The sequence below is a fragment of the Scyliorhinus torazame genome, chromosome 5, assembly GCF_047496885.1.
Source record: "Scyliorhinus torazame isolate Kashiwa2021f chromosome 5, sScyTor2.1, whole genome shotgun sequence".
Lineage (NCBI taxonomy): Eukaryota > Metazoa > Chordata > Chondrichthyes > Carcharhiniformes > Scyliorhinidae > Scyliorhinus > Scyliorhinus torazame.
The window spans coordinates 92,521,750-92,548,628 of NC_092711.1; the positions used below are offsets into that span (position 1 = coordinate 92,521,750).

The 26,879-nt window shown below is 47.1% G+C and overlaps 2 protein-coding genes across 7 annotated transcripts in view; one reads left to right on the forward strand and one right to left on the reverse strand.

Moving 5' to 3' along the window:
• Nucleotides 1–26,879, forward strand: part of LOC140421495 (uncharacterized) — a 395,230-nt gene that overhangs the window by 222,408 nt on the left and 145,943 nt on the right. The gene's annotated exons all lie outside the window — the stretch shown is intronic.
• LOC140418938 (uncharacterized) overlaps nucleotides 11,925–26,879 on the reverse strand; it is a 31,033-nt gene continuing 16,078 nt past the window's right edge. For 4 of the 6 annotated variants that reach the window (XM_072502616.1, XM_072502614.1, XM_072502612.1 and 1 more), the window contains one exon: nucleotides 11,925–15,590. In XM_072502616.1, the coding sequence (XP_072358717.1) occupies nucleotides 13,986–14,972 (987 nt within the window). In that variant the 5' untranslated portion in view covers nucleotides 14,973–15,590 and the 3' untranslated portion in view covers nucleotides 11,925–13,985. Of the gene's footprint in view, nucleotides 15,591–22,272; nucleotides 22,324–26,879 lie in introns of all 6 variants that reach the window. The other 2 variants (XM_072502615.1, XM_072502617.1) reach the window with 1 other exon arrangement.

Genomic DNA, 26,879 nt, shown 5'->3' on the forward strand with positions numbered 1-26,879 from the left:
TTCCCACAACCCCAAAACGTGCAGGGCAAATGGACTGGCTGTGCTAAATAGCCCCTTAATTGGATAAAATTAATTGGGTGCTCTAAATTAAAAAAAAAAAAAAATCCATAATCAAAGGCATTTCAGATTCCTTGATAAAAGCAAATTACTGCAGATGCTGGAATCTGAAACCAAAAGAAATATGAAACTATCTTTTGTTTCAGATTCCTTGACGTAGGCTGCTCCAGTGTTTATTTGCACAGCATCTCCATCTTTTACGGAAAGGTCTTGGCAATGTTCAAGTCCCAAGTGATGCACTGTTTGAGCTCTTGGGTTTATGTTGGGCATCAGGTAGGCTTTGCCTTATGCTTCAATGACAGATGTAATCTCTGCTGAGAGGGTCTCAAACCAGTCTTTATTGTGGGTTCCACCTTTACCAAATGTTGCTGCTGCTGTGTCAGAAATTATTCAACTCAGCAACTTCCAAACTTCATCAATAATAATGTTGATTGATTAAGTTTCTATTGATGAGCCTGTGAAATATTTTATGGTTTTATTTCATGTTGATAATTTAATTTCATAATGGTGGTGTCACAGTGAAGAATGTGTAAGTCAGAAAGAATTGTCAGCAAGGATTAATCAGCATTTTCCACTTGGAGATCAGTGGAATGTTTCAGAAACTGAATTATAGATTTTGCACAAAAAACTATTTAGGATTAAAGTAAAAGTTCATAACGCTATAGCAAGTGTGTTCCTGGGAGAGACCTTGAATAAAGAGGAAAGATGTTTTTAAAAAGAGACTCTGCAGCCCCAAATTCAGTGACGAATCCAGAATATTAAACTGCAGCCAGTTATAGGGGTTGTTGACATCAGCAGAAATAAACCAAATATGGTAAGACTGTCGATCTTGTCTGTGATTAACAGCAGCAATAACAGCAGAATCCAGTCTCTTCAGTCACTTATGAAGCTGTTGACGTAGCAAGAGGTTAAATGACTGAGTGAATCACTTTCCACACACAGAGCAGATGAGCGGCTTCTCCCGTGTGAGTGTGTGTCTGTAACAAATAGCAGGCTGCAGGACTGATAGCATCTCTTCCCACATACAGAGGAGATGAATGGTCTTTCCCCAGTGTGAATATGGTGGAGTGCAATGAGTGGATGACTGCCTGAAATTCTTCCTACACTGAGTACAAGTAAGTGGATTCTCCTCGGTGTGTATTTGCTTGTGTATCAGAAAGCTGGATGAATGAACAAATCCCTTCCCACACCGAGAGCAAGTGAACGGTCTTTCCACAGTCTGAACATGCTGGTATACATTGAAGTTAGATGACTGCCTGAACCTCTTTTCACAGTGAGTGCAGCTGAATGGCCTCTCCTCAGTGGGAATTTGCTGGTGTGACATGAGGCTGGCTGACCTACTGAATCCCTTCCCACTCACAGAACAGATGATTGGCTTCTCCCCAGTGTGACTGCGTTGATGATTTTCCAGCTGAGATGAACATTGAACCATTTTGCACAGTCCTCACATTTCCACATTTTCTCCATGATGCCGGTGTCCTTGTATCTCTCCAGGTTGGATGATCAGTTGAAGCCTCGTCCACACAGGACACGTGCACGGTGTCTCCCTGCTGTGAATGGTATGCTGATGTTTTCAGGCTGTGTGACTGGTTAAAGTTATGTCCACAGTCTGTTCACTGGATCAGACGGATGGGTGACTGCGAGAAAGGGCAGGCAGGCAGTGCAGGAATCCTCTATGGCTGTCCCCCTCTCTAACAGGTATACCGTTGTGGATACTGTTTGGGGAGATAGCCCAGTGGGGAAAACATCAACAGCAGCCTGAACAGTGGCACCGCAACTGGCTCTGTTACTCAGCAGGGGAGGGCAAAATGCAGGAGATCAATAGTCATAGAGGACTTTATAGTAAGGGGCACAGGTGGGTGCTTCTGTGGATGGGAAAGAGACTCCCGAATGGTATGTTGCCTCCCTGGTGTCACGGTCCAGGATGTCCCTGAACGAACACAGGACATCCTGAAGGGGGAGGGTGAACAGCCACTGAGATCTCTTCTGAGGCAGGTGTGACCTGTACAAGAAGGACGTGTTGCATCAAAACTGGAGGGGCACCAATTTGCGAGATTTGCCAGAGTCACTCGGGAGGATTTAAACTAGTATGGCAGGGGGGTGGGAACCAGAGCGCTGGGGTATAAGGTGTAATAACTGAAGGGGAATTGGAGAACAAAAATAAGAGAACAACATCACCCTGTCTGCTCAAACAGTGGTTTGAAGTGTATTTGTTTCAATGCCAGAAGTGTAGCGGGAAGGCAGATGAACTTAGAGCACTTAAGTACTTGGAATTACGATGTTGTGGCTATCACAGAAACATGTTTAAAGGAAGGGCAGGATTGGTAACTGAAATGAAAAATGAAAATCGCTTATTGTCACAAGTAGGCTTCTAATGAAGTTACTGTGAAAAGCCCCTAGTCGCCACATTCCGCCGCCTGTTCAGGGAGGCTGGTACGGGAATTGAACCGTGCTGCTGGCTTGCCTTGGTCTGCTTTAAAAGCCAGCGATTTAGCCCAGTGTGCTGAACCAGCCCCGAATAATCGCTTATTGTCACAAGTAGACTTCAATGAAGTTACTGTGAAAAGCCCCTAGTCGCCACATTCCGGCGCCTGTTCGGGGAGGCTAATACGGGAATTGAACCGTGCTGCTGGCCTGCCTTGGTCTGCTTTCAAAGCCAGCGATTTAGCCCAGTGTGCTAAACCAGCCCCATAACGTTGGAGGATATAGATGCTTCAGGAGAGATAGAGAGGAATGTAAAAGGGGTGGGGGAGTAGCATTACTGGTTAAGGAGAATATTATATTATGAGGGGAAATATACCGTAAATGGCAAAACTCCTGGGAATATAGAAAGTCAGAGAGATCTGTGTGTGCATGTGCACAGATGTTGGAAGTTCGCAGCACAAATGGACAAGGTACTCAAGAAAGCATACGGAATGCTTGCCTTCATTGGACGGGGCATCAAGTATAAAAACTGGCAAGTCATACTACAGTTGTATCGAACCTTGTTCAGGTGACACTTGGAATATTGTCCACAATTCTGGTCGCCACAGTACCAGAAGGACGTGGAGGCTTTGTAGAGGGTGCAGAGGAAGTTTATCAGGATATTGCCTAGTCTGGAGGGTGTTAGCTATGTGGAGAGGCTGAAGAGACTCGGACTGTTTTTATTAGAAAGACAGATGTTGAGGGGTGACCTGATAGAGGTCGACAAGATTGTGAGGGGCATGGATAGAGTGCATGGGCAGGCACTCTTTCCCAGTGTGGAGGGGCCAGTCACCAGGGGGCATAGGTTTAAGGTCCATGGGGCAAAGTTTAGAGATGTGCGAGCCAGGTCTTTTTTGTTTTGCAGAGGGTGGTGAGTGCCCGGAACGCATTGCCAGGGGAGGTTGTGGAAGTAGATACATTAACAGCGTTCAAAAGGCAACTTGACAAACACATGGATAGGATGGGTATAGAGGGATACGGCACAAAGAAGATCTAAGGGTTTTGGGAAAGGTTGGTATCATGACCGGTTCAGGCTTGGAGGGCGAAGGGCCTGTTCCTGTGCTGTATTGTTCTTTGTTCAAAGACCCTGTTCAATGTGGGAGAAACAGTTCACGTGTTTGGAATGTGGATGACGTTTTAGCCGATGGTCTGACCTTTCGAACGATATAGTCACGCTGGAAAAAACCTTGGAAATCTGGGGATTGTGGAATAGATTTAATCAGACCTGGAGATTCACCGACCTGTTCACACTGAGGAGTGACCGTTAATGTTCTCCGTGTGTGGGAAGGGACTCACTCAGGTCACCAGCCTCACTTCATCATGGTCAATCTGTACTGGACAGTTACCAAGTGCATTATATCTTGCCTGAGGTTTGGGGCCCAGTACGGAACACAGTTCATACAGCAAGTGAGGAAAAGACAGCAGGAATTTCTCTAATCTGTGATTTACAAGGACACATTCTTGATTCCCAGCAGTTACGTTTCTTCAGTAATTTCCTCATTTTCCCGAAACTACCCTGCCTGTTAATTCGATTATTTCTGATAATTCCATTACTGTAGCTATAAACGTCACACATTAGAATTTAATTCTCCCCGATCCGATTTGTGTTTCCAATGAGTCGATTCTGTGGAAAGGCATGTCTTATCAGCGTTTCCATGGCGATCTGTCTGCAGTGAAGGAATGTCTTATCAGCGTTTCCACGGCGACCTGTCTGCAGTGAAGGAATGTCTGATCAGCGTTTCCATGGCGACCTGTCTGCAGTGAAAATGCAATGAAAAAAAATGAAAATCGCTTATTGTCACAAGTAGGCTTCAAATGAAGTTACTGTGAAAAGCCCCTAGTCACCACATTCCGGCGCCTGTTCGGGGAGGGTGTTACGGGAACAGTGAAGCGCCTGCTTCAGTTTCTAACTCAGACTAAACTTCTTTCTCCCATAACACACATTATTTCAGCCATGTTATGTTAGTATCTCCCAAACCCTAAAAGAAGTTCAGATACACAAACATTTAAATGTGGGAGGACAAGTTGAAAAAGTGATCCAAGGTTTTATAATTCTGGGTGTGGAGCACAAAAGGACAGAGGTCATGTAAACCTGTACAAATCATTGGTTATTCTGCAGTTAGAATATTAGATCAGGTTTTGGGGATCTTACACCAGGAAGGATGTCAAGGCCATGGAGAGGGTGCAGAAGAGATTCACTGAGATGATCCCAGGGAAGAGAGGCTTTAGTTACCAGGAGAGATAAGAGAAACTGGGGCTCTTTTCATTCGAACAAAGGCTGACTGGAGATCAGAGGGAGGGGGGTTCGATTCCGCCCTTGGGTGACTGTGTAGAGTTTGCACTTCCTCCGCATGTCCAAGTGGGTTCCTTCCGGGTGCTCCGGTTTCCTCCCACAGTCCAACGATGCACAGGTTAGGTGGATTGGCCACTCTAAAAGATTTCCCCTGAGTGTCCAAAGGTTAGGTGGGGTTACGGGGATAGGGTGGAGGAGTGGCCCTGAGTGGGGTGCCGTATTGGAGGGCCGGTGCAGACTCGATGGGCCGAATGGCCTCCTTCTGCACTGAAGGGATTCTATGGAACTGAAAAAGGCTTATATGAAATATCAAGCAGACTATACAACAATGTTCAGGACTCTCACTGTCCCTCTGGGCCTGGGGGGCGGGGGGGCGGGGGGGGGGGGGCGTGCAGTGGAGGAACTGGTGATGGCTTCTCTGATCTCTGAATGAAATGTTATTTTTAAAGTGAAGGGTATCTGTACTGGAAAATCTGAGTACCAAGTGCCAGCTTAAACCATTCTCCAATCAGTTACAGCACAGCTCCCTCTACATTGCCCCATGAAAGACTCCCAAGGCTAATAAAAAATGGTGTTAGATACAGAGTAAATCTCCCTCGATGCTGTCCCCATCAAACACTCCCACGATAGGTCTTGCATAAGATTAGATACAACGTATATCCTCCTCTGCACTGTCCCCATCAAACACTCCCAGGACAGGTACAACACGGGGTTAGATACCGAGTAAAGCTCCAGTTACACTCTATCATCAAACACTGCCAGGGCAGATACACAGGCAGGTTCGCAAAACCATCCCTGGATGCCAAGGCTAGGAGAGACAGAATGGAAGGTATGGGGAGCTGGGACTGTTAAAATTTGGTTTTGGGATTGCAGATTACCCACAAAGTGGAGGGGGGGGGGGGCGGGGGGGGGGGGGGGGGGGGGAGGGGGAATGGGATTAGATAAAGCTTAAAGCACATCCAGTTAGATAAATTCCCGGGACCTGAAAAAATGTATTCTGGGACATTGTGGGAGGCGAGGGGGGAAATTGTGGGTCCCCTGGCAGAGATATTTGAATCATCGACAGCCACAGGTGAGGTGCTTGAAGATTGGAGGGTAGCAATTCTTGTGTCTTTTTTTAAGAAAGGCCAGAGGGAAAAGCCTGGGAACTACAGACCTGTGAGCCTTGCGTCTGTGGTGGATACGTTGTCAGAAGGTATTCTGAGAGACAGGATCTACAGGCATTTAGAGAGGCAAGGACTGATTAGGGACAGTCAGCATGGCTTTGTGAGTGGAAAATCATGGGCGGGATTCTCCCATATGGTGGCAGAGTGTTCACGCCGTCGGAAAAGCCGTCGTGTTTCACAATGGCGTGAACTGGCCGCAGAGACTACCGATTCTGGCCCCCACAGGGGGCCAGCATGGCGCTGGAGTGGTTCATGCCGCTCCAGCCTCCCTTCCCGGCGCCAACTGGGCACCACGCCAACCCGCGCATGCGCAGTGGCACCACGCCAACCCGCACTTGTGCAGTGGCCTTACTGAACGCGCCGGCCCACTACATAACATGGTGCAGGGGTTCAGGGGCCGGTGCGCAACAAAGTAGGCCCGGGGAGGGAGAGGCCAGCCCGCTGATCGGTGGGCCCCGATTGCGGGCCAGACCCCATCAGAGGCCCTCCCCGTGAACAGAGCACCCCCCCTCCCAACCCTGCGACCAGAGTTCCCGCTGGCTGTGAGCAGGTGTGGACAGCGCCGGTGGGACTCTGTCGTTGCCGCTCGGCCTATCCGGGCCGCAGAATCGGTGGCCCAGGTGTGGACAGCGGCCCGCGACCAGCTGCGCGCCAAACGCGCCGGCGCAAATAGCACCGATTCTCCGCTCCTCGGGGTGGCATGGCGCAGTTGCGGCGATTCTCCGGCCCGGGGCTCGGAGAATCCTGCCCCATGTCTCACGAATTTGATTGAATTTTTTGATGGTAGATTAGGGCAGTGCAGTTGACGTTGTCAACTTTAGCAAGGCCTTTGACAAGGTACAGCATGGTAGTTTTTTGCACAAGGTTAAATCTCACGGAATCCAGGGTGAGGTTGCCAATTGGATACAAAATTGGCTTGGCGACAGAAGACACAGGGTGGTTGTAGAGGGTTTTTTTCAAACTGGAAGCCTGGGACCAGCGGTGTGCCTCAGTGATCGGTGCTGGGTCCACTGTTATTTGTTGTTTATATTAATGATTTGGATGAGAATGTAGGAGGCATGGTTAGTAAGTTTGCAGATGACACCAAGATTTGTGGCATAGTGGACAGTGAAGAAGGTTATCTAGGATTGCAACGGGATCTTGATCATTTGTGCCAGTGGGCCAATGAATGGCAGATGGAGTTTAATTTAGATAAATGTCAGGTGATACATTTTGGTTGATCGAATCGGGGCAGGACCGACTCAGTTAATGGTCGGGAGTTGGGGAGAGTTATAGAACAAAGAGATCTCCAAGTACAGGTTCATAGCTCCTTGAAAGTGGAGTCACGGGTGGACAGGGTGGTGAAGATGGCATTCGGCATATTTGGTTTCATTGAACATAAGAACATAAGAACTCGGAGCAGGAGTAGGCCATCTGGCCCCTCGAGCCTGCTCCACCATTCAATGAGATCATGGCTGATCTTTTGTGGACTCAGCTCCTTTCCGGCCCGAACACCATAACCCATAATCCCTTTATTCTTCAAAAAACTATCTATCTTTATCGTAAAAACATTTAATGAAGGAGCCTCTACTGCTTCACTGGGCAAGGAATTCCATAGATTCACAGACCCTAGCCCATTCACAACCCTTTGGGTGAAGAAGTTCCTCCGAAACTCAGTCCTAAATCTACTTCCCCTTATTTTGAGGCTATGCCCCCTAGTTCTGCTTTCACCCGCCAGTGGAAACAACCTGCCTGCATCTATCCTATCTATTCCCTTCATAATCTTATATGTTTCTATAAGATCCCCCCTCATCCTTCTAAATTCCAACGAGTACAGTCCCAGTCTACTCAACCTCTCCTCGTAATCCAACCCCTTCAGCTCTGGGATTAACCTAGTGAATTTCCTCTGCACACCCTCCAGTGCCAGTACGTCCTTTCTCAAGTAAGGAGACCAAAACTGAACACAATACTCCAGGTGTGGCCTCACTCACACCTTATACAATTGCAGCATAACCTCCCTAGTCTTAAACTCCATCCCTCTAGCAATGAAGGACAAAATTCCATTTGCCTTCTTAATCACCTGTTGCAACTGTAAACCAACTTTTTGCGACTCATGCACTAGCACACCCAGGTCTCGCTGCACAGCAGCATGTTTTAATATTTTATCATTTAAATAATAATCCCTTTTGCTGTTATTCCTACCAAAATGGATAATCTCACATTTGTCAACATTGTATTCCATCTGCCAGACCCTAGCCCATTCACTTAGCCTATCCAAATCCCTCTGCAGACTTCCAGTATCCTCTGCACTTTTTGCTTTACCACTTCTCTTAGTGTCGTCTGCAAACTTGGGACACATTGCCCTTGGTCCCCAACTCCAAATCATCTATGTAAAATTTGAACAGTTGTGGGCCCAACACTGATCCCTGACGGACACCACTAGCTACTGATTGCCAACCAGAGAAACACCCATTAATCCCCACTCTTTGGTTTCTATTGATTAACCAATCCTCTATCCATGCTACTACTTTCCCCTTAATGCCATGCATCTTTATCTTATGCAGTAACCTTTTGTGTGGCACCTTGTCAAAGGCTTTCTGGGAATCCATATATACCACATCCATTGGCTCCCCATTATCTACTGCACTGTTAATACCCTCAAAAAATTCCACTAAATTAGTTAGGCACGACCTGCCCTTTATGAACCCATGCTGAATCTGCCCAATGGGACAATTTCCATCCGGGTGCCTCGCTATTTCTTCCTTGATGATAGATTCCAGCATCTTCCCTACTACCGAAGTTAAGCTCACTGGTCTATAATTACCCGCTTTCTGCCTACCTCCTTTTTAAAAAAAATATATATATTTTATTGAAGTTTTTCAAACAAAGATTTTCCGTTTTTACAACTTAATAAAGGAATATACATTAAACGTTATTTAAATAATATATTAAACTAACAACAGATGGAAAAAAAATAAACAAAATTGCCACCGCCTGGTGAACCCCTGAGCCGATCCTCTTAACGCATATTTTATTCGTTCCAGTCTTATGAACCCTGCCCTGTCGTTTATCCAGGCCTCCACGCCCAGGGGCTTCGCTTCTTTCCACATAAGTAGACTCCTTCGCCGAGCTACTAGGGGCGCAAAGGCCAAGACGTCGGCCTCTTTCGCCTCCTGCACTCCCGGTTCTTCTGCAACCCCAAATATAGCCAACCCCCAGCTTGGTTTTACCCGGACCCCCACCACCTTTGAACTCACTCTTGCCACACCTTCCCAGAACTCATGCAGTGCCGGACATGACCAGAACATGTGAGTGTGGTTCGCCGAGCTTCCCGAGCACCTCCCACACCTGTCCTCCACCCCAAAAAACCTGCTCAGTCTTGCTCCCGTCATATGCGCTCTGTGTAGAACCTTAAATTGAATCAGGCTAAGCTTGGCACACGAGGACGAGGAATTTACCCTACTTAAGGCATCTGCCCACAGCCCCTCCTCAATCTCTTCCTCTAGCTCCTCTTCCCATTTTCCCTTCAGCTCCTCTACCATCGCCTCCCCCTCGTCTCTCATCTCCCTGTATATTTCATACACTTTACCTTCTCCAACCCATGCCCCCGAAATCACTCTATCCTGGACCCTTTGCGTCGCGAGCCGTGGAAATCCCCTTATTTGTTGCCTCGCAAATGCCCTCACTTGCATGTATCGGAAAGCATTCCCTGGTGGCAAGTTATATTTTTCTTCCAATGCTCCCAAACTCGCAAATGTCCCGTCCACAAACAGGTCCTTCAGCTTCCTAATTCCTGCTTGCTGCCAACATCGAAATCCCCCATCTATCCTCCCCGGGACGAACCTATGGTTATTCCTTATCGGGGACCACACCGAGGCACCCGTCACTCCCCGATGTCGTCTCCACTGCCCCCAGATCTTCAAGGTCGCCACCACCACTGGGTTTGTGGTGTACCTTTTCGGGGAGAACGGTAGCGGCGCCGTCGCCAGCGCTTTTAGGCTCATTCCCTTACAGGACGCCATCTCCAGCCTACCTCCTTTTTTAAACAGTGGTGTCACATTTGCTCATTTCCAATCCGCCGGGACCATCCCAGAGTCTAGTGAATTTTGGTAAATCATCACGAGTGCATTTGCAATTTCCCTAGCCATCTCTTTTAGCACTCTGGGATGCATTCCATCAGGTCCAGGAGACTTGTCTACCTTTAGCCCCATTAGCTTGCCCATCACTACCTCCTTGGTGATAACAATCCTCTCAAGGTCCTCACCAGTCATAGCCTTATTTCCATCAGTCACCGGCATGTTATTTGTGTCTTCCACTGTGAAGACCGACCCAAAAAACCTGTTCAGTTCCTCAGCCATTTCCTCATCTCCCATTATTAAATCTCCTTTCTCATCCTCTAAAGGACCAATATTTACCTCAGCCACTCTTTTTTGTTTTATATATTTGTAGAAACTTTTACTATCTGTTTTTATATTCTGAGCAAGTTTACTCTCATAATCTATCTTACTCTTCTTTATAGCTTTTTTAGTAGCTTTCTGTTGCCCCCTAAAGATTTCCCAGTCCTCTCGTCTCCCACTGATCTTTGCTGGAACATTGGATACAGGAGTTGGGCCATCTTGCTGAAGTTGTACAAGACATTAGTAAGGCCACACTTGGAGTACTGTGTACAGTTCTGGTCAACCTATTTTCGAGAGGATATTATTAAACTAGAAATAGTGCAGAAAATATTTATTCGGATGCTACCGGGACTTGATGGTTTGATTTATAAGGAGAAGCTGGGACTTTTTCCCTGGAGTGCAGGACGCTTAGAAGTGATCTTATATAAGTCTGTACGTTTACGGTAAGAGGGGAGATACAAAAGGGCTCAAAGGGGCAATTCTTTCACACAGAGGGTGGCGTGTATCTGGAACAAGTTGCCAGTGGCAGTATCAGAGACGGGTATAATTTTGTCTTTTAAAAAGCATTTAGACAGTTCTATGGGAAAGCTGGGTATAGAGGGTTACGGGCCAAATATGGGCAATTGGGACTAGCTCAGTGGTAAAAACTGGGCGGTATGGACAAGTTGGGCCGAAGGGCCTGTTTTCATGCTGTAAACCTCTCTGACTCTATACAACTGCAGCAAAATATCCCTACATTTATATTAGATTTCCTTTGCAATAAACAATAATATTCCATGGACCTTCCTAATCACTTGCTGTACCTGCAGACTAACTTGGGATCGGGCACACCGATCCCTCTGTACCTCAGAGTTCTGCAATCTCTCTCCATTTAAATAATATTGTTTTACTTAATACTTCCTGACAAAGTGGACAATTCACATTTCCCAAATTATGCTCCATCTGTCAGGTTTTTGTCCACTCACTTAACCTATGTAGTCCTTTGCAGACTCCTTAAATCCACTTCACAAATTACTTTCCTACCTGTCGTCGAGGCTTCAGAAAATTTAGCCGCCAGACATTCAATCCCATCATCCAACACATTCATACAGATTGTAAATGGTTGAGAGCCCAGCAATGATCCTGGTGACATTCCACTTGTCACATTTTATCAACCCAGAAATGACCCATTTATACCTACTGGCTGCTTCCTGTCAGTTAACCAATCCTCTATCCATGCTGATATGTTGCCTCCACACCATGAGCTCTTATTTTGTGCAATAACCTTTGATGTGGCACCTTGGGAAATACCTTCTGGAAATCCAGATAAAGCACATCTACAGGTTCCCCTTTATTGACATCCCTTGTTACTTCCTCAGAGAACCTTGATAAATTAGTCAGTAACGATTGATTCCTTAAACCCATTTTCAAACACTGTCAAAAGAAAAATCAAATCTCCTCTACCCCTCTGGCTCCTTTGCCAATTACCTTAGAGGGACTCACTTTCTGTTAAAGAGCCTGTCAAACCCTCTCACCCACTTTCCCGAAAGTGAACAAATTTAATCAGGAAAAGTCCAACAAATTCAAATATTTTCCTGTTAAAAGTTTATTGACGAAACAGAACATGGTTAAAAAAACTAACAGAAAATTACTTGAGGATCAAAGACAACCAGAGTAACAGGATGTTCACAATGTTCTTGTCCCAAATGGTTTCCCTTCGGCTCCTCTGTACCCTGTTCCCATGACTCCCTGCTTTCGACACAGGGGCACTGAACCCTGGGGGTCACATCACCATCAGCCCCGGTCACCCTCACCCCTGATTGGTTGGAGGTGCAGTTCCCAGTCAGTCCCCCAGCACCTTCCTGTCTCTATTAGCGACGCCCATGGCAGTTTCCCAACTGGGGAACAAGCCCCGTTATTCTCAGCTAAATTCAGCCCTCAGCTCCATCAACTGGCTGTCATTGACACGAGCAATAGAGACAGAAAGGTGCCCGAGGGTCAAATAGGAAGACAAAACTTGTGGATTAGGACCCCCATAAAGGTCAGCAACTTCTTGGAAACAATCAAATTCCCAGTCCACAAATTAAAGGATCACATGACGGGACTTCAAGTTTCCTGACTTTTAATGCAACAAACAAACTAGAAGCTACTTTAACTCGGAAACCTACACAGTAAACTATAAACTAGAACTTTGCCCTTTTGCACAATCTAAAATCACACTCCACGATTTTAGTAACTCTGTCCTAGAAGTCGAAACTTAATTATCTCAGAACCTGTCCAAAGTGATGATTCATTCCCGAGGATTTACTTCCGTTCTTCGACCAAGACACTGAGAAACAAAGGGAGAATAGAATAGAATGTGAACTCGCAAAATACATAAAAATGGACTGTAAAAGTTTCTGTGGCTACGTAATAAGGAAATGTTTGGCTCAGACAAAGGTTTGTCCATTCCAGATAGAGTCAGGAGAGTTTAGAATGAGGAATAGAGATCTCTACAGCCACCTCGTTCAACACTCTGGGATGTAGATCATCAGCTTTTGGGGATTTATTCACTTTCAGTCCCATTAATTTCTCCAGTACTACTTTTTCACCAATTCTAATCTCTGCCAGTCCCTTGGTTCTCTGGTGTTTTGGGGACAATTTCTGTATCTTCCTCTGTGAAGACAGACACACGTCGTTTAGTTTCTCTGCCATTTCCTTACTCCCAATTCTAAACTCTTCTGTCTCTGCCTGGAATGGACCCACATTGGTCTTTGCGAATCTTTTCCTTTTCACATTCCTGTAGAAGCTTTTCCAGTCGTTTTTTAAGTTTCTCACCAGTTTGCTCTCATCAGTTTCTTGCTCCCCCTTTGCTGAATTCTAATGGAGCTCATGGGATCTTTAACTTTTCTTGTTCGCCACGGTTACATCACTTTTCCGGTTGGATTTTTGTTCCTCAAAAGAATCTATATTTGTTGTATATATGCAAATTAAAAGTCACAAAAATCCCAGAGGACCATAGGACCTTTGACAGAGAGAGAGCTGACTGGTGGTGATTTAACCTGAGGGTCAGCACACCTCAGGCGAGGGGCCTGGTTGAGAAGGCGGGGCCTTCATGAATAAACTCAGCCTGTACAGGAGTTGAATCCTCACTGTTGGCCTTGTTCTGCATCACAAAGAGTCGTCCAACCAACTGAGCAAACTGACCCCTGATAAATATGTAATAATTCCTTAAATATTAGGTATTCCCTGTACCAATCAGTTTCCCAGACCACCTCCGACAACATACCCCTCACACCCTGATAGTTTTCTTCTGTGAGGAACGCCCAGATAAATTAAAAAGAATCATGTAACCACCAGGGCCCATCTCCATGGCAACGTGGCATGCTTTGGGGGTTCCAAACAGAAATAGCAACTAAATATCTTCACACTTCCCAACATCCTTTCACTCTGTGATTCTTGTGCAATTTGGAGCCAGGTATTAGAAACAAGGCTCAAAGAGCATCAGACCACTGGAGGCAAAGTGGTGAGACAGGTCAGTCCAGCAGAAAGAAACCCTCCGACTATCCCCATTGACTACCTGTCAGAATGAACAAAATGCAGTCCTGGGTGTAGAGCAGAAACAGTAACAGCAGAATCCAACCACTGTACTCAATTGTGAGATTGTTGGCGTCACAGCTGGTGCGATGAAGTATGCAATCCCATCGCACATTGAGAAGTGAAGGGCCTCTCCCCAGCGTGAACTCGCTGGTGTGTCCGCAAGTGAGATAACCGAGTGAGTCCCTTCCCACACTGAGAGCAGGTGAATGGCCTCTCCCCAGTGTGAACTCGCTGGTGTGAATGCAGGTTGGATAACTGAGTAAATCCCTTCCCACACTGAGAGCAGGTGAACGGTCTCTCCCCAGTGTGAACTCTCTGGTGTTTCTGCAGGGTGGATAACTGAGTGAATCCCTTCCCACACTGAGAGCAGGTGAATGGCCTCTCCCCAGTGTGAATTCGCTGGTGTGACTGCAAGCCGGATGACTGAGTGAATCCCTTCCCACACTGAGAGCAGGTGAATGGCCTCTCCCCAGTGTGAAATTGCTGATGTTTCTGCAGGGTGGATGAATCACGGAATCCCTTCCCACACTGGGGACAAGTGAATGGCCTGTCCCCAGTGTGAATTCGCTGATGGATCCGCAGGGTGGATGAATCAATGAATCCCTTCCCACACTGGGAGCAGGTGAATGGCCTCTCCCCAGTGTGAATTCGTTGGTGTCTCTGCAGGGCGGATAACTCAGTAAATCCTTTCCCACACTGAGAGCAGATGAATGGCCTCTCTCCAATGTGAACTCGCTGGTGAGTGCGCAGGTGGGATAAGTGAGTGAATCTTTGCCCACACTGAGAACAGGTGAATGGCCTCTCCCCAGTGTGAACTCGCTGGTGTGCCTGAAGGTTAGATAATTGACTGAATCCCTTCCCACACTGAGAGCAGGTGAACGGCCTCTCCCCAGTGTGAACTCGCCTATGTTTTCGCAGGGTGGATGAATCAATGAATCCCTTCCGACACTGAGAGCAGGTGAATGGCCTCTCCCCAGTGTGACTGCGTCGATGAATCTCCAGCTGAGATGGGACTTGGAATCCCTTCCCACAGTCCCCACATTTCCACGGATTCCCCATGATTTGGGTTGCCTCGTGTCTCTCCAGGTTGGATGATCAATTGAAGCCTCTTCCACAGACACAACACGTGTATGGTCTCTCCCTGCTGTGAATGTTATGTTTATTCAGGCTGTGTAACTGGTTTCCTCAGACAGTTCACTGGAACTGTCTGTGTGGAGTCTGCACGTTCTCCCCGTGTCTGCATGGGTTTGCTCCGGGTGCTCCGGTTTCCTCCCACAGTCCAAAGATGTGCGGGTTAGGTGGATTGGCCATGCTAAATTGCCCTTTGTGTTGAAAAAGGTTGGATGGGGTTATTGGGTTACGGTGATAGGATGGAGGTGTGGGCTTAGGCAGGGTGATCTTTCCAAGGGATGGTGCAGACTTGATGGGCCAAACGGTCTCCTTCTGCGCTGTAAATTCTGGGAGTCTATGAACTCTCTCACTCGGGTGTGTGTTGTGTGGGTCTCGGTGCTTTTCCAGTGACACTGATGTTTGAAATCTTTAGTTGACAGTTCGGGCAAACATTTCTCCTTCTAGATTCAAAGGCCGATGATATTCAGGTTCCAGGGAATCGAGTGACTGTCGGATCGAGACGTAATGTTTGAGATTTCTGTCTGTAATTCCTCCTCCTGGAATATCCTGTAAAAACAATTTACAAAATTCATCACTGTCAGTACAGGACAGAAACGTAGAACAACAATTCTCGTTTCTATGGAACATTTTTTCCTCTCTCTTATTCCCCGAAAGCTGTAAATCTCCATCCTATACACTCTCCCTCCATCCTCACTCTGCTGTATCCAATATTGACCCTCCTAATTCTCCTGATTGTGCAAATTCAGGCTGATTGACAGATCCAAGCTCAGCTCACAGCTTCCTATCCAGGAGATCACAACTTCCTATCCAGGAGATCACAACAAATATGAGCTGCAATCGGCCATTTGGCCCATCGAGCCTGAACCATTCAATGGGATCATTGGCTGACCAACTTCAGCACTGTTTTCCCACACTATCCCCCATATCACAGTGGTTAGCACTGTAGCTTCACAGCTCCAGGGTCGCAGGTTCGATTCCCGGCTTGGGTCACTGTCTGTGCGGAGTCTGCATGTTCTCTCTGTGTCTGCATGGGTTTCCTCCGGGTGCTCCGGTTTGCTCCCATGGTCCAAAGATGTGCAGGTCAGGTGGATTGGCCATGATAAATTGCCCTTAGTGTCCAAAAAGGTTAGATGGGGTTATTGGGTTACGGGGATAGGTGGAGGTGTGGGCTTAAGTAGGGTGCTCTTTCCAAGGGTGGTGCAGAGTCAATGGGCCGAATGGCCCCCTTCTGCACTGTAAATCCTCTGGGGTACAGAATTCCAAAGCTTCACCACATCCTCGAGTAAAGAAATCCCTCCGCATCTCAGCTTTCTCTCCATTTACCTGCCAGTTCCACATAACCCTCATCAATCAGAGGTCTGTGGGGGGGGGGGGGGGGGGGGGGGGGGCGGGGGGGGGGGGGGGGGGGGGGGATGTCGCTTTTGTGATATGGGAGCTGGAGTAGCTGTTTTTCCGCATGTTCTGGCACCACTCACCTACAATCTGTCACTTACCTGATTGCCCGGCACCCATCTACCTAATCCTTGAATTAATATTGTGTTCGTGTCCCTGGAAGACACCAGGGTTCAGTTTGGTAGGATTATGCCAAAAAGTGTCAAGAAATGCGTCGATAAAACAGCGTAGGTGGATTCAGTGGAAATGGAGCCGCCTTTTCAACATGGCGGCCTGACCCTCAGGAGGTGTCTCGACCCCGCGCACTCTGGGGCTCTGGGAGGCGGTGAAAATGATGACTGCCGACATTATCAGTGTTACTGACCAGAGGCTGAGTGTGCTGACTCAATATCTGTGAGCACCAGCTGCAAAACGCCATGAGAGGCTCGATGATCCGGAGGAGAGAATCCTGACCATTCAGCAAGATGCCTCCTCGACGGAGACAAGAATTCAATCCTTTGAAAGCCAGCCGAGTGGCTGGCGGAGGTCCCGGAGGATTTGGAGAACTGAGGGTCACAGAAAGAACATCCGAGTCATTGGTCTGTCAGATGGTCATCATAGAATTTACAGTGCAGAAGGAGGCCACTCGGCCCATCGAGTCTGTGCCTTGGAAGCAGCACCCCAACCAAGCCCATACCTCCACCCCATCCCCGGAACCCAGTAACCCCACCTAACCTTTTATTTGGACACTAAGGGCAATTTATCGTGGCCAATCCACCTAACCTGCACATCTTTGGACTGTGGGAGGAAACCGGAGCACCCGGAGGAAACCCACGCACACACGGGGAGAACGTGCAGACTCCGCACAGACAGTGACCCCAGCTGGGAATCAAACCCGGGACCCTGGTACTGTGAAGCAACTGTGCTAACCACTATGCTACCCATAAATTGTTATTTTCTGTCCATTTAGTGTGGAGGGTAAGGCTCTTGTGAGGTTCTTTAAGGACCGACTGCCACGTTTTCGCAACTGGATTTGAAGCCTGGGCGTTTCAAATTAGAAAGGGTGCATCGTGTCCTGTCTCTGAGGCTGAGGGATAGTTTTCATCCCAGGCCTGTAATCATTCGCTTCCACAACGTGAAAGAAGGTCCTGGAGACGGGTACGGTGAGATGGCACCTGGCCCCAGGAGGGAGTGAGGATTCAGGACTTTTCGGCAGCAACACAAACGAAGTTTCGAGACTTCGATGAAGTTCAAATGCAGCTCAAGACTGTGGAGAGTGAATTACGTCAGGCTTTATCCTGCAACCCGAAAAATAGTAGCCAACAACTCCGTCAAGTCTTTCAATAATCCAATGATTGCCTTGGCCTTCATTAAATCCATGAAGGGCAAGGATCTGGAGGAATGATTTGCAGCTTGGACATCCACTGGACCGAACCTCTTTCCATTTAGAAAGTACTCTTTTCTATTCTTTTTTGGTCCAAAATGTATAACCTCACACTTGTTTACTTTGAATTTCATTTGCCACAAATTTGCCTATTCACCGAGTCTGTCAATATCTTCTTGCAATTTTATGCCATTATCTAGTCTGTCGGCGATGCCACCAAACTTTGTATCAACAGCAACAGTGAACATAGAACATAGAACGATACAGCGCAGTACAGGCCCTTCGGCCCACGATGTTGCACCGACATGGGAAGTCAAAAAACAAAAGCCATCTAACCTACACTATGAGATTATCATCCATATGCTTATCCAATAAACTTTTAAATGCCCTCAATGTTGGCGAGTTCACTACTGTTGCAGGCAGGGCATTCCACGGCCTCACCACTCTTTGTGTAAAGAACCGACCTCTGACCTATATATATTACCCCTCAGTTTAAGGCTATGTCCCCTCGTGCCAGCCATTTCCATCCGCGGGCGAAGGCTCTCACTTTCCACCCTATCTAACCCCCTGCTCATTTTGTATGCCTCTATTAAGTCTCCTCTTAACCTTCTTCTCTCTGACGAAAACAACCTCAAGTCCATCAGCCTTTCCTCATAAGATTGTCCCTCCATACCAGGCAACATCCTGGTAAATCTCCTCTGCACCCGCTCCAAAGCCTCCACGTCCTTCCTATAATGCGGTGACCAGAACTGTACGCAATACTCCAAATGCGGCCGTACCAGAGTTTTGTACAGCTGCAACATGACCTCCTGACTCCGGAACTTAATCCCTCAACCAATAAAGGCCAACACTCCATAGGCCTTCTTCACAACCCTATCAACCTGGGTGGCAACTTTCAAGGATCTATGTACATGGACACCTAGATCCCTCTGCTCATCCACACTTCCAAGAACTTTACCATTAGCCAAATATTCCGCATTCCTGTTATTCCTTCCAAAGAGAATCACATCACACTTCTCTACATTAAACTCCATTTGCCACCTCTCAGCCCAGCTCTGCAGCTTATCTATGTCCCTCTGTAACCTGCTACATCCTTCCGCACTGTCGACAACACCACCGACTTTAGTGTCGTCTGCAAATTTACTCACCCACCCTTCTGCGCCCTCCTCTCGGCCATTGATAAAAATGACAAACAGCAACGGCCCAGAACAGATCCTTGTGGTACGCCACTTGTAACTGAACTCCATTCTGAACATTTCCCATCAACCACCACCCTCTGTCTTCTTTCAGCTAGCCAATTTCTGATCCACATCTCTAAATCACCCTCAATCCCCAGCATCCGTATTTTCTGCAATAGCCTACCGTGGGGAACCTTATCAAACGCTTTACTGAAATCCATATACACCACATCAACTGCTCTACCCTCATCTACCTGTTCAGTCACCTTCTCAAAGAACTCGATAAGGTTTGTGAGGCATGACCTACCCTTCACAAAGCCATGCTGACTATCCCTAATAATATTATTCCTATCTAGATGATTATAAATCTTGTCTCTTATAATCCCCTCCAAGACTTTACCCACTACAGACGTGAGGCTCACCGGTCTATAGTTGCCGGGGTTGTCTCTACCCCCCCTTCTTGAACAAAGGGACCACATTTGCTATCCTCCAGTCCTCTGGCATTATTCCTGTAGCCAATGATGACATAAAAATCAAAGCCAAAGGCCCAGCAATCTCTTCCCTGGCTTCCCAGAGAATCCTAGGATAAATCCCATCAGGCCCCGGGGACTTATCTATTTTCAGCCTGTCCAGAATTGCCAACACCTCTTCCCTACGTATTCAATGCCATCTATTCTAATAGCCTGGGTCTCAGCATTCTCCTCCACAACATTAACTTTTTTCTGAGTGAATACTGACGAAAAATATTCATTTAGTATCTCGCCTATCTCTTCAGACTCCACACACAACTTCCCATCCCTGTCCTTGACTGGCCCTACTCTTACCCTAGTCATTCTTTTATTCCTCACATACCTATCGAAAGCTTTTGGGTTTTCCTTGATCCTACCTGCCAAATACTTCTCATGTCCCCTCCTTGCCCGTCTTAGCTCTCTCTTTAGATCCTTCCTCTCTACCTTGTAACTATCAAGCACCCCAACTGAAACTTCACACCTCATCTTCACATAGGCCTCCTTCTTCCTCTTAACAAGAGATTCCACTTCTTTGGTAAACCACGGTTCCCTCACTCGACGCCTTCCTCCCTGCCTGACCGGTACGTACTTATCAAGAACTCGCAGTAGCTGTTCCTTGAACAAGCTCCACATATCCAGTGTGCCCAACGCTTGCAGCCTACTTCTCCAACCTATCCCCCCCCCCCCCAAGTCATGTCTAATGGTATCATAATTGCCCTTCCCCCAGCTATAACTCTTGCCCTGCGGGGTATACTTATCCCTTTCCATCACTAACGTAAACGTCACCGAATTGTGGTCACTGTCCCCAAAGTGCTCACCTACCTCCAAATCTAACACCTGGCCTGGTTCATTATCCAAAACCAAATCCAACGTGGCCTCTCCTCTTGTTGGCCTGTCAACATAGTGTGTCAGGAAACCCTCCTGCACACATTGTACAAAAAACGACCCATCTAATGTACTCAAACTATATCTTTTCCAGTCAATATTTGGAAAGTTAAAGTCTCCCATAAAAACTACCCTGTTACTTTCGCTCTTATCCAGAATCATCTTCGCCATCCTTTCCTCTACATCCCTAGAACTATTTGGAGGCCTATAGAAAACTCCCAACAGGGTGACCTCTCCTTTCCTGTTTCTAACCACAGCCCATACTACCTCGGAAGAAGAGTCCCCACCTAGCTGCCTCTCCGCCACCGTAATACTGTTTTTGACTAGCAGCGCCACACCTCCCCCTCTTTTGCCTCCTTCTCTGAGCTTACTAAAACACCTAAACCCTGGAACCTGCAACAACCATTCCTGTCCCTGCTCCATGTCTCCGAAATGGCCACAACATCGAAGTCCCAGGTACCAACCCATGCTGCCAGTTCCCCTACCTTATTTCGTATACTCCTGGAATTGAAGTAGACACACTTCTAACCACCTACCTGAACACTGGCCCCTTCCTGCAAAGTCAAATCTGTGCTCCTGACCTCTATACTCTCAATCTCTCGTACCCTAAAGCTACAATCCAGGTTCCCATGCCCCTGCTGCATTAGTTTAAACCCCCCCAAAGAGCACTAACAAATCTCCCCCCCAGGATATTTGTGCCCCTCAGGTTCAGATGTAGACCATCCTGTCTGTAGAGGTCCCACCTTCCCCAGAAAGAGCCCCAGTTACCCAGAAATCTGAATCCCTCCCGCCTGCACCATCCCTGTAGCCACGTGTTTAATTGCTCTCTCTCCCTATTCCTCATCTCATTATCGCGTGTCACGGGCAACAACCCAGAGATAACAACTCTGTTTGTTCTAGTTCTGAGCTTCCATCCTAGCTCCCTGAAAGCCTGCCTGACATCCTTGTCCCCTTTCCTCCCTATGTCGTTAGTGCCAATGTGGACCATGACTTGGGGCTGCTCCCCCTCCCCCTAAGGACCCGGTAAACACGATCCGAGACATCACGTACCCTTGCACTTGGGAGGCAACATACCAAACGTGAGTCTCTCTTGCTCCCACAAAATCTCCTATCTGTGCCCCTGACTATCGAGTCCCTAATTACTAATGCTCTGCTCCTCACCCCCCTTCCCTTCTGAGCAACAGGGACAGACTCCGTGCCAGAGGCCCGTACCCCATGGCTTACCCCTGTTAAGTCCCCCCCCCCCCCCCCCCACCACAAGTATCCAAAGCGGTATACTTGTTACTCAGGGGAACGACCGCAGGGGATCCCTGCACTGAATGCTTCTTCCCAGTCCCTCTTACAGTTACCCATCTATCTCCAATCTTTGGTGTAACTAATTCCCTGAAGCTGCTATCTATGACCCCCTCTGCCTCCCGAATGATCCGAAGTTCATCCAACTCCAGCTCCAGTTCCCTAACTCGGTCTTGGAGGAGCTGGAGATGGCTGCACTTCCTGCAGGTAAAATCAGCAGGGACACTAACGGCATCCCTCACCTCAAACATCCTGCAGGAGGAACATTGCACTCCCTTCCCTGCCATCCCTCTAACTTCTAACCAAGATCTGGTTAATAAATAAATAAAAAATAAATTAAAAAATATAGACTAATATAATATGGCACTTACCTCACACCAATGGGTCTTATTATTAGGTTAGAGGAGGAGGATGGGTGGGAGACACTACACGTGTAGTGTCTCGGGTTTCCTCTCCACCAGAATTTATTGGTGGTGGTGGGGGGGGGGGGGGGGGGGGTCCTTCCCAGAAGTCCGCGGGTCGAACTTCCGGTTCCCGCCTTATATTTAAAAAAACCCAGAAAAGAACAGAAATGGGACCAGGTAAGTGATTTTAAAGTAAATACTCACCTCCCAGAAGGCCCTTGCGCACCGCTCCTGCCGAAATCCAAAGGGTTACTCCTGCAAAGGTAAGTGTTTTTAAAGTAAATACTCACCTCCCAGAAGGCCCTTGCGCACCACTCCCACCCTTCGGCCCATTGAGTCTGAATGGCCACCGACACGTGAAAAGCACCTGACCTACCTACCTAATCCCATTTGCTGGCTCTTGGCCCATAGCCTTGAATGTTATGACGTGCCAAGTGTTTAAAGGATGTGAGGCAACCCGCTTCTACCACCCTCCCAGGCAGTGGGTTCCAAACCGTCACCACCCTCTGGGTAACAAGGTATTTCCTCAAAACCCCCCTAAACCTTCTCCCCTCATCTTGAACTTGTGTCCCTCATGACTGATCTTAACTGAGGGGAACAGCTGCTCCCTATCCATCCTGTCCAAGCCCCTAATAATCTTGTACACCTCAATCAGCTCCCCCCCCCCCAAACACACACACACACACACGGGCCCCCTTCTCGGCTCCAATGAAAACCATCCAAGCCTAAGGATAACCCAGAAAATTAAAAGGAAAATGCAGGATAATCCAGAAAATTACAAGCCGGTGAACTTTACGTCAGTGGTAGGGAAATTATTGGAGAGGATTCTTCGAGACAGGATTTGCTACCATTTCGAAGCATGTGGACTTATTAGTGATAGGCAGCATGGTTTTGTGAAGAGGAGGTAGTGTCTCATTAACTTGATAAGAGTTTTTCGAGGGAGTGACGAAGATGATTGATGAAGGTAGTAAGCCCCTTGGCAGACTGGTACAGAAGGTGAAGTCACACAGGATCAGAGCTGAACTGGTAAGATAGTTACAGAATTGGCTCGGTCATAGAAGACTGAGGGTAGCAGTGGAAGGCTGTGACTAGTGGTGTTTCGTGGGGATCACTGCTGTGACTTGTGCTGTTTGTAGTATATATAAGTGATTTGGAGGAAAATGTAACTGGTTTGATTGGTAAGTTTGCAGACAACACAAAGGTTAGTGGAATTGCGGATAGTGATGTGGACCGTCTGAGGATGCAGCAGGATAGAAATCGGTCAGAGACTTGGGCAGAGAGATGGCAGATGGAGTTTAATCCAGTCAAATGTGAGGTAACGCATTCTGGAAGGTCTAATACAGTAGGGAAAGATACAGCAAATGGCAGAACCATTAAGAGTATGGCATCGCAAGTGGAGAAGGTAATCAAGAAGGCATACGGCATGCTTGCCTTCATCAGCCGGGGCATTGAGTTTAAAAATTGAAAAGTCATGTTGCAGCTTTACAGAACCTTAGTTAGGCCACACTTGGAATATAGTGTTCAATTCTGGTCGCCACACTACCAGAAGGACGTGGAGGCTTTGGAGAGAGTACAGAAAAGATTTACCAGGATGTTGCCTTGTATGGAGGGCATTAGCTGTGAGGAGAGGTTGGAGAAACTTTATTTCAGAAAGTTCGAGAAAGTTGGAGAAAATTTCTTCAGTCAGAGAGTGGTGGGTATATGGAATTCATTGCCACAGAGGGCAGTGGAGGCCGGGACGTTGAGTGTCTTTAAGACAGAAGTTGATAATTTCTTGATTTCTCGAGGAATTAAGGGCTATGGAGAGAGAGCGGGTAAATGGAGTTGAAATCAGCCATGATTGAATGATGGAGTGGACTCGATGGGCCGAATGGCCTTACTTCCACTCCTATGTCTTATGGTCTTATGGTCTTATGGTCTAAACTTGGTTTGATCTCACTGTAACGACGGAGGTTGAGGGGTGACCTGACAGAAGTCGACAAAATTATGAGGGGCATGGACAGAGAGGATGGTCAGAAACATTTTTCCAGGGTGGAAGAGTCAATTACTTGGAGACACAGGTTTCAGGTGAGAGGGGCAAAGTTTAGAGGAGATGTACAAGGGAAATTCTTTTACACAGAGGGTAGTGCGTGCCTGGAACTCACTGCCAGAGGTGGTGGTGGAAGCAGGTATAAGTGGCATTTAAGGGACGCCTTGACAAATAGATGAATAGGATGGGGGACCCCAGAAGAGTAGAAAGTTTTAGATTAGACGGGCAGCATGGTTTAGAAGGACGAAGGGCCTGTTCCTGTGCTGTAACTTTCTTTGTTTGTTCTATCCTACCTCTCTTCATAAATGTTCCATCCCGTGCAACATCCTGGTGAATCTCCTCTGCACCGTCTCCAATCATATCCTTCCTATAATTGTCCCATTGGGCAGACGCAGCATGGGTTCATAAAGGGCAGGTCGTGCCTAACTAATTTAGTGGAATTTTTTGAGGACATTACCAGTGCGGTAGATAATGGGGAGCCAATGGATGTGGTATATCTGGATTTCCAGAAAGCCTTTGACAAGGTGCCACACAAAAGTTTGCTGCATAAGATAAAGATGCATGGCATTAAAGGGAAAGTAGTAGCATGGATAGAGGATTGGTTAATTAATAGAAAGCAAAGAGTGGGGATTATGGGTGTTTCTCTGGTTGGCAATCAGTAGCTAGTGGTGTCCCTCAGGGATCAGTGTTGGGCCCACAACTGTTCACAATTTACATAGATGATTTGGAGTTGGGGACCAAGGGCAATGTGTCCAAGTTTGCAGACGACACTAAGATAAGTGGGAAAGCAAAAAGTGCAGAGGATACTGGAAGTCTGTATAGGGATTTGGATAGGCTAAGAGAATGGGCTAGGGTCTGGCAGATGGAATACAATGTTGACAAATGTGAGGTTATCCATTTTGGTAGGAATAACAGCAAAAGGGATTATTATTTAAATGATAAAATATTAAAACATGCTGCTGTGCAGAGAGACCTGGGTGTGCTAGTGCATAAGTCGCAAAAAGTTGGTTTACAGGTGTAACAGGTGATTAAGAAGGCAAATGGGGCAAGATTGAGCAGGTTCTTTGGAGTGGAGGACAAATGTGGGAGGTGTGGCGGGAGCCCGGCAAACCACGCACATATGTTTTGGGCATGCCCGGCACTGGAAGGGTATTGGAAGGGAGTGACGGGAGTGATTTCGCGGGTGGTGAAGGCCCGGGTCAAACCAGGCTGGGGGTTAGCTCTATTTGGAGTTGCGGAAGAGCCGGGAGTGCAGGAGGCGAAAGAGGCCGACGTTGTGGCCTTTGCGTCCCTAGTAGCCCGGCGCAGGATCCTACTCATGTGGAAGGAGGCGAAACCCCCCGGACTGGAGGCCTGGGTAAATGATATGGCGGGGTTCATTAAACTGGAGCAGATAAAGTTTGCCCTGAGAGGATCGGCTCAAGGGTTCACCAGGCGGTGGCAGCCATTTCTCGACTACCTAGGGGAACGTTAGAGGGAAGACAGATGACCAGCAGCAGCAACCCAGGGGGAGGGGGGCGGGGGGGGGGTGGGGGAGGGGGGGTTTAGTTTAGGTCAAAGATAAAGGGGTTTTGTTACTTGTGTATTGTTTAAAATTTCTGTATTGTTATTGTTGCGTTTGCTTTGTAAGAGGGGAAAAATTGTTGTTTGGGAAAAAATTTTCAATAAAACATTTATAAAAAAAAAAAAAAAAGAAGGCAAATGGAATTTTGTCCTTCATTGCTAGACGGATGGAGTTTAAGACTAGGGAGGTTATGCTGCAATTGTCTAAGGTGTTAGTGAGGCCACACCTGGAGTATTGTGTTCAGTTTTGGTCTCCTTACTTGAGAAAGGACGCACTGGCACTGGAGGGTGTGCAGAGGAGATTCACGAGGTTAATCCCAGAGCTGAAGGTGTTGGATTACAAGGAGAGTTTGAGTAGACTGGGACTGTACTCGTTGGAATTTAGAAGGATGAGGGGGGCTCTTATAGAAACATATAAAATTATGAAGGGAATAGATAGGATAGATGCAGGCAGGTTGTTTCCACTGGCGGGTGAAAGCAGAACTAGGGGGCATAGCCTCAAAATAAGGGGAAGTAGATTTAGGACTGAGTTTAGGAGGAACTTCTTCACCCAAAGGGTTGTGAGTCTATGGAATTCCTTACCCAGTGAAGCAGTAGAGGCTCCTTCATTAAATGCTTTTAAGATAAAGATAAATAGTTTTTTGAAGAATAGAGGGATTAAGGGTTGTGGTGTTCGGGCCGGAAAGTGGAGCTGAGTCCACAAAAGATCAGCCATGATCTCATTGAATGGTGGAGCAGGCTCGAGGGGCCAGATGGCCTACTCCTGCTTCTAGTTCTAGTTCTTATAATGTAGCAACCAGAAATGCGAACAGTAATGTCCCATATGTCTTTTTCACCACCCTATTAACATGTCCTTTCCCTTCAGAGATCTCTGGACAAACACGCCAAGGTCCCTTTGTTGCTCAGAACTTCTCAGTGTCACACTGTTCATTGAATAATTCCTTGTCACATTACCCCTTCCAAAGTGTGTCACCTCACTTTTTAGGGTTCAATTCCATTTGCCACTTTTCTGCCCATTTGACCAATCCGTCTATATCTTTCTGTAACCCAAGACACTCAACCTCACTGTTAACCATCTGGCCAATCTTTGAGTTATCTGCAAGTCTTCCATGTGGGATCTTGTCAAAAGCTTTATTGAAATCCATGTATACTACATCAACTGCACAACCCCCATCTACACACCTGGTCACATGCTCAAAAAATGCAATCAAATTTGTTA